The sequence below is a fragment of the Lepus europaeus genome, chromosome 23 (assembly GCF_033115175.1).
Source record: "Lepus europaeus isolate LE1 chromosome 23, mLepTim1.pri, whole genome shotgun sequence".
In the NCBI taxonomy this organism is placed as follows: domain Eukaryota; kingdom Metazoa; phylum Chordata; class Mammalia; order Lagomorpha; family Leporidae; genus Lepus; species Lepus europaeus.
The window spans coordinates 23,424,053-23,431,203 of NC_084849.1; the positions used below are offsets into that span (position 1 = coordinate 23,424,053).

At 64.5% G+C, this 7,151-nt stretch overlaps 1 protein-coding gene across 2 annotated transcripts; it reads right to left on the reverse strand.

Annotated features, from left to right (window-relative positions):
• Positions 1-589: 589 nt before the first annotated feature.
• On the reverse strand, positions 590-6,679 carry RNF215 (ring finger protein 215). Of its 2 annotated transcripts, XM_062182503.1 has the most exons (9): positions 6,392-6,679; positions 6,046-6,174; positions 5,610-5,681; positions 5,344-5,429; positions 4,803-4,959; positions 2,271-2,390; positions 2,048-2,191; positions 1,725-1,827; positions 590-1,641 (listed from the first exon to the last, which is right to left on the reverse strand). In XM_062182503.1, the coding sequence occupies exons 1-9, from the start codon at positions 6,677-6,679 to the stop codon at positions 1,619-1,621; spliced, it is 1,122 nt and encodes a 373-aa protein (XP_062038487.1). In that variant the 3' UTR covers positions 590-1,618. The 2 variants fall into 2 exon arrangements, with proteins under 2 accessions (XP_062038487.1, XP_062038488.1); XM_062182504.1 differs by lacking the exon at positions 6,392-6,679 and having other exon boundaries at positions 596-1,641; positions 2,271-2,387; positions 6,046-6,380.
• Positions 6,680-7,151: the final 472 nt, after the last annotated feature.

Below are 7,151 nucleotides of genomic sequence, written 5' to 3' on the forward strand. Positions count from 1 at the left end.
GGGCCATCCTCCACTGGTTTCCCAGGCCATAGCAGAGAGCTGGATCAGAAGAGGAGCAGCTGGGACCAGAATCAGCACTCACATGGGATGCTGGCGCCACAGGCAGAGGCTTAGTACACTGTGCCACAGTGCTGCCGGCCCCAATCATTTTTTTTCTTTTCTTTTCCTTTGTGTGTGTGTGTGTGAAGACTTATTTATTTATTTTTTAAATTTTTTTATTATTATTATTATTTTTTGACAGGCAGAGTGGACAGTGAGACAGAGACAGAGAGAAAGGTCTTCCTTTTGCTGTTGGTTCACCCTCCAATGGCCGCCGCGGTAGCGTGCTGCATCCGGCGCACCGCGCTCATCCGATGGCAGGAGCCAGGTGCTTCTCCTGGTCTCCCATGGGGTGCAGGGCCCAAAGACTTGGGCCATCCTCCACTGCACTCCCTGGCCACAGCAGAGAGCTGGCCTGGAAGAGGGGCAACCGGGACAGGATCGGTGCCCCGACCGGGACTAGAACCCGGTGTGCCGGCGCCGCAAGGCGGAGGATTAGCCTAGTGAGCCGCAGCGCCGGCCCGACTTATTTATTTTAAAGGCAGAAAGAGAGAAAGAAATATCTTCTGTCTGGTGGTTCACTCCTCAAATGGCTGAAACAGCCAGGTCATGACCAGGCTGAAACCAGGATCCAGAGACTCCATTCAAGTCTCCCACGTGGGTGCAGGGGCCCAAGAACGTGGGCCATCCTCCACTGCTTTCCCAGGAGCATCTGCAGGTAGCTGGATGGGAAGTGGAGCAGCCGGGTCTTAAACCAGATGCCCCTATGGGATGCTGGGATTGCAGGCAGCGGCTTTACCCACTATGCCAGAATGCCAGGCCCTTTAAAATCTTCAAACATCCACGGAGACTTCACATCTTATGTTAAAATATATCCATATTTATTTTAATATTAAACCTTCCCTACTGCAACTCTTAAAAAACAAAACAAAAACAGATGCCCCTGGAAGATGCACCACATTTATCCTGTGGCTTCAAGTATCCCGGACAGCAACTCACAGCCCCAGCCTAGCAGGTACAGGGCCGCATGGGGTCTAAGGCCTCTGGTCCCAGCCCAGCCTGGGAAGGGACCCAGCTGGACAGGCAGCAGGGCCCACAGCTCCCAGTGCCCAGGGCGGCAGGCGGTAGGGGGAGCTCTGGATTCAACATCACAGCCTTGGCCAAGATTATCCTGGAAGACGGTCAGACCAGAGTGCCCCTAGGCCAGACAGCTCTTGCTTCAAATTCACCCCCAATAAATAAGCCTACAACCTGGTCGCCATACCCTCAGCCCCCACAAACACCCGGACAGGCCCCAGGGGACAGCGGCGCCAGCCCCAGGGCATCCGGAGCTGCTGTGAGAGGGGCAGACACAGACGTCCCAGGGCTGCAGAGAGGGGCCCCCTCTTCCTTTCCGGCAGGCCTTGGCCCTCCATCCTTGGCCTGGGGCTGCGGGCCCCAAGGTGGGACGCCTTGCCCCGTGGCAGGGCCCTAGTCCTCCCATCCACAGGGCTTGCTATCTTGTCCCAGGAGCCCAGGCTGAAGGCCGGGGTGCAGGCGAGAGAGGTCCGTCCCCACTGCAGAGTCCCTGCCCGGGCAGCTAATCGTCTGGGTAGCGGTTCCCTGCCAGGAATAGGAAGAACAGGGAGGGGGGCATCAGGTGGGGACCAGGCGGGTTGGGCCGAAGCCCCGCCCCTGGTGCTCACCCAGGACGTCGAACTTGCACAGCGGGCAGGTCTGCTGGAGCATCAGCCAGGGGTCCACGCAGTCCCGGTGGAACTCGTGCTTACAGGGCAGCACCCGAAGCCACTGCAGGGCAGGCAGAGGATGAAGCGCTCAGGCGGCAGCCGCGCCTGAGCCGGGAAGGTGAAGCCACGCGTGGCCTGCACCCCTCCCCCAGCTCTGTTTCCTGTAGCCCTGGTGGGGCCTGGGAGCAGAACAGCTGCTGGGCAGGTTCTGAGGTCTCCCGGGGGCAGGGTGGGGGGCAGCCCAGGTCAGCGGATGGCAGTCTCTGCCCAAGGGAGCCAACCTGCTTGTTGTAGAAGTAGTCCAGGCACACGGCGCAGGTCTCGGTGCTGGGCCCCGGCAGGCCCTGTGTGGCCCTGCCCAGGCGGCAGCGCCGCGTCTTGAGGGATGCCAGTCTCCGCACCACACGCCGCTGGAACAGGTCCACCTGTGGGGGGAGCAGAGGCACAGTCCCCAGGCCTGGCATGGTCCTCCAGGCACTGGGGCGCCCCGGGACTGGCTCCTACCTGGCCTCCGGGCTCCTGCTGGCTCTGCCGCGATGCCTGCCGCTGGGCCTGGACCACAAGGCCTGTGCACAGGAGCATGGCCACCAGCAGGATGGCGTTCCACAGCTGCTGCAGGGGCTTCTGGGGGGAAGGAGAGGTCAAGGACTGCAGGGCTGCCCCCCTCTCTTCTCTTGGAAGCAGGTGAAGAGCCCTGGGGGCCTGTGTCACCCCCGTCCCCAGCCCAGGCCTCTCCAGAGCAGCAAACCGGCTTCTTGGCACCTGCAGGGTCTGGAGGCCTCAGGCTCCCCATCCCCAGTCCACACCACCGTCCCCTGCTCCTTCCCAGGCCCCTCCGCCGCCTACCTGCTGGGACCAGCCTGAAGGCTCAGACAGCCCCAGACCCAGAAGGAGCCACCCCCGGGCCCTGTTGCTTAACCCTCTCAGGGTCTCCTGTGTCCCACAAGCCTCTGCTGCTCGGGCCCCACCTGCCCACCCCCACCCTGCCTTGGTCCCCTCCCATGGGGCTCTCCCTCCCTGCTGCCTCCTCTCAGCACGCAAGTTCCTGGTCCCTTCCTGCATCCGTTCGCTGCTTGGGAACGTTCTTCCTCACCCCTTCCTTGGGCTAATGCCTCTGGGAGCCCCCGAAACCAGGGGTGTCCAGAGCCCCCTGGTTTCGGGGGCTCCCCCTGCCCAGCCCCACTCACGCCTACCGGATCCACAGACTTCCTTGCCGCTGCCCGCTGTGGCCCGTGAGCTCCAACTGGCAGGAGGGAGCCATGTCTGATACGACCACGGCTGCAGCCCCGGGGCCTCAGGGTTACTGGGAAAACCCCGCTGACCTTGACTTAGCTCCCACCTGTGCAGCGTGGCTACTGGGCAGCGGGAAGCCACGCGGCTGAGCAAGGAAGAAGCACACAGGCTCTCCCACACAAGCTCGCCCTCTCACGTGGACGAATAAACATGCACGTTCCAAACTCTCCTGCAGCTGTCTGCCACCGTGTCCTGCCCCGGCCAGTGCCGAAGTTCAAGAACCAACGACTGTGCAGGGGGAGAGGGGCTGAGAAACTACGGGCTGTGCCCCGCTCTCCTGCACCCATCTCCCTCTCGTACCAGGGTGCCGGCGCCTGTTCCAGGAAGCCCTCCTCCAGCCCAAAGCTGAGCTGCTGCTATGCCCGGGAGAGTCCTGTGCCCGCCGCCAGCTCAGCGGTGCTGACCCGGCAGGGTGACAGTAAATTTCTCCCCGACTGGACCCCTACAAAAGCCCGGGGCTGGAGCTGCCTTGCTGAGCCAGGCAGATACGAGGCAGTACTCACCTCCAGGGCCGAGTCTGCCTGTAGCTCTGCGCTTGGGAGCAGCAGCAAGCAGTGTGTGTGTGTGTGTGTGTGTGTCTGGCTCCATGGCAGGTGAGGCACAAGTGCAGGGCAGGCCTTGTCCATCAGAGCAGGAGGTATGTGGCCCAATCAGACTTTCCCGACACCCAGATGCTACAGCTCTGGGTTCCCAGAGGGACTGGAGGGACGGTGACAGGGCCCTGGGCTCAGGGCCCCAGGCACATCAGGCCAGTCAGCTGAGAGGCCCGTCCTGACCCTGGCCTGTAGCACAGCCACGCTGACCGCGGACTGTGTGCATCCCTGCCTCCAGGCCTCTCCAGAATCTTCCCCCCCACCTCCTCCTAGCTCCAGGCTACCTCCCGGCACCTCCCCCAGCCTCTCACCATGTGCCTGCCTTGTCCCATCCCTGTTCACAAACAATCACAAAACGAGAAGTTACACTCAGCCTAAGGCCAACTCAGCTGAGGTTTCAGAGCCAGGATTTGAACAGCTGCCCTGCCTGACTTAGATCCACCAACACCCGCTGGAGGCTTCAGGCTGGAAAACTGGGCTGGGCCTGCCCCACGCAGAGCAGGGGCCGGAGAAGGGCTTGAGAATACCTTTGAACCCCAGGGAGACCAGAGACAAAACAGCTCTGGCCACCAGGAGGCAGTCACGCTGCCCAGTAGGCACAGGGTGGGCCATTCTAAGAGCCCCCACTAAGGGCCCAATGGAGAGCTGCTGGCACAGAGAAGAGGGACTTCAAGCTGAGGGTGCAAAGGAGCCTTTGCAAAGACAAGTAGGATGAGCCGAGACGGTCCTGCCTAGAGCCGGACAAAAGAGAGATGGAGGTAAAAGCATCCGCACCTACAGCCAAGCACGGCCAAGACCGAGCGGCAGGAGACAATGCATAGGGCACAGGGAGCTAGGACACAGAAGACTGGAAAAAGAGGATCAGCACATGGCTAAGGGAGCTGTGAAAGCCAGGCTGTGGCGTGAACCTCTGCAGGCAGCCCCTAACCCCTACCTGCGGCTCTGGGCCAGGTACCACCCTGAGCACCGCCTGTACCGCCACACTGAACACCCACAAGAGCCGTGTGATGCCTGAGGCTCTCCCCACCACCGAGGCCGGGAGTGGCCCCAGGACTTGCAAGACAAGGCATGTGTGTGACTCCCCCACCCCCGCCAACCCCACACCTGCGCCTCCTCTCCCTGGGCCCCGTATAACCCGCCGGCAACACACCTGCTCCTGGGCACGGCTGCCTCCCAGGCATACCAGGTCCTGCCACCCTCCGTAGGCATCCTTGGAGAGGCCGCAGGTGGTCCACAGAGTCAGCTTCCACTCGATGTTGGCCGACAGGGACTCTCCGCTGGTGATCTCGGCCGTGGCCTGGGCCCGCCTGGGAGGGGGCAGACGGCAGGGCTCGTGGGAAAGGGGCCCTGGGTAGATGCCCTGGAATATCCCCCGTGCAGACCTCCTGCGCTGGCTCCCAGGCCTGTCCGGATCATTGGTTTTTCTGGTTTCTCCCATGAGTCAAGCCATTCAAGCCCATGGCGGGGCGGGGGGGGGGGGGGGGAGGGCCTGTCAATCAAGTATCCTGTTTCCTCCTGGCTGGGTCATCATTCCAGGCCCCTGGGGCCTCCTCCCTAGCCTCTCACCTCTCTTTCCACCTGGGAGTGAGCAGTCTCAAGGCCAACACATGGCGGAGGTCCTGAGCCTTGTGAACCCATGGGAGAGCCAGGGTCCCAGGCCCAGCCCTTGGCAGCCCAAACCCCCAACTCACTGGCGCAGAGCCTCCAGCAGCTTGGTGACGTTGGCAGAGTAATGGAGGACGATCACTGGCCTGAGCAGGAGCTGGGAGATGTCCAGCTGCGACAGGGAGCACATGGAGGTCGGCCAACCTCGGGCCCCCTTCCCCGAGACCTGCGCCACCTCGCAGTCTGCTCCGCTCACCTCCCGGACCACCCAGCCTGCTCCACTCACCTCCCGGACCACCCAGCCCACTCCACTCACCTCCCGGACCTCCCAGCCCACTCCGCTCCGGCTCACCTCCCGGACCATGTTGTGGTTCAGGATAAGGAGGAGCAGGGCAGAAGCTCCCAGGAAGAGGGCCCGTTGCATCTGTCGGACAGAAGGCGGGAGGCTGGCACACCCCCTGCTGTGAGCGTGGACACACCAGCCAGGGACAGACTAGCCAGGGGCTGACCTGAGGTCAAGGGCAGAAACTATCCTTCCCCGCCAGGCGCTCTGTAGGCTCCAAACAATACCTGCTGCCCTCCCTCCCCCATCACACACATCACCCAAGTCAGCCCCCTGAGCTCTCCCTGGCCTCCCTGCCCCCACACCACACTGCCCTGGCACTAAACTGACCCAGTCTTCCACACTGGAGTCTCCTGACTCTTCCAGGCCGTGGGCTTCTCCGGAAGCTCCGGAGGGCTCCATCTGTGGCCGGCTCCACCTCCCCTCCCCCATTCAGCCCCTGCACCTGCCGGATCAGGGCCTTGGGATAGGCCTGCGGGCCACTGCCCTGACTCTCCTGGTGCTCCTTGCCCACATAGGCCACCGCGATCCAGCCTTCTGCGGGCACGTCCTGCTCGGCTTCCACGACGTCCATCTGGAGGGCCCAGGACCAGAGCAGGGGGAGGAGGGAGAGAGCGCGGAGGTTGGGCGCAGGCCATGCAGGACTGGGGTTTGGGGATGGGTGTGGAGGGGAGGGGCTTCCAGGCTCGGGATTTGGAAGCCTTTTAGGCTGGGGGTCCGGGCGGTGGGCGCTGCATGCCAGGGTTCTGGGCGCGGGGTCCATGGCGGGGCGCCGGAGAGGCGGCGCTCACCAGCAGCAGGCGGCCGCCCAGCTGGCGCGCCGGGTCGGCTTCGGGGCCGATCCTGACGCCCTCCAGGACCAGGGCGTCCTGCAGCGGCAGCCTCACGTCCACTCGCACGGCGCGGGCTCCGCCCCGCCCCGCCCCGGCCGCTGGCTCGCTGCCGTCCGCCGCGGCCCCGGGCCCGGCCAGGCCCAGCCACAGCGGCAGCAGCGGCAGCAGCAGCAGCAGCGGCGACGGGGGCGGCGGCGGCGGGGGCGGCGGCGCCGGCCTCAGTGCGCGGCGCGCGGCAGGGCCCATGGCTGGACCCCGCGAGCTGGCGAGACGCGTGGGGGGCAGGGGACCCGGGAGCCGGGGGAGCGGAGGGACCGAGGCCGCGGCCGGACGGGGCGGGGCGACGGGAGGGGCGGGGCCGCGGCCGGACGGGGCGGGGCGACGGGAGGGGCGGGGTAGGCGCTCGGCACCTCCCACGCCCAGACTGGGCCGCTCGCGCCCCCTGGTGGCCGTGGAGAAACCCGGGCGCCAGTGCCCCGGGGAGCCGTCGTGGGGGTCGCGGTGCAGTGGTGCGAAGTCAGGGAGAGGCCAGCCAGGCTGTCCGCGGAGACCGGAGATGGGAGACCGAGGAAAGCCGTTGGCAGAGGAGCCCTGGGGAGGCAGAGGCAGAATCAGGGGTCGCGAAGGGGAAGAGCCACTGACCCACAGTATGGCCAGGGCCATGTCACGCCCCTCTCTTCCCCGGGTCAGATAGGGGAGGTTGAGGCACAGGTCCCAG

What these genes read in the sequence shown, in the direction of transcription:
- RNF215 (XM_062182503.1), bottom strand. Translation starts at nt 6,679, where the DNA reads ATGGGCCCTGCCGCGCGCCGCGCACTGAGGCCGGCGCCGCCGCCCCCG. An exon ending in TGGGCGGCCGCCTGCTGCTG is followed by an intron (nt 6,175 to 6,391) that starts GTGAGCGCCGCC and finishes TGGGCCCTCCAG; the next exon opens with ATGGACGTCGTGGAAGCCGA. An exon ending in GCAGCCGTGCCCAGGAGCAG is followed by an intron (nt 2,391 to 4,802) that starts GTGTGTTGCCGG and finishes CCTTCCCCCCAG; the next exon opens with AAGCCCCTGCAGCAGCTGTG.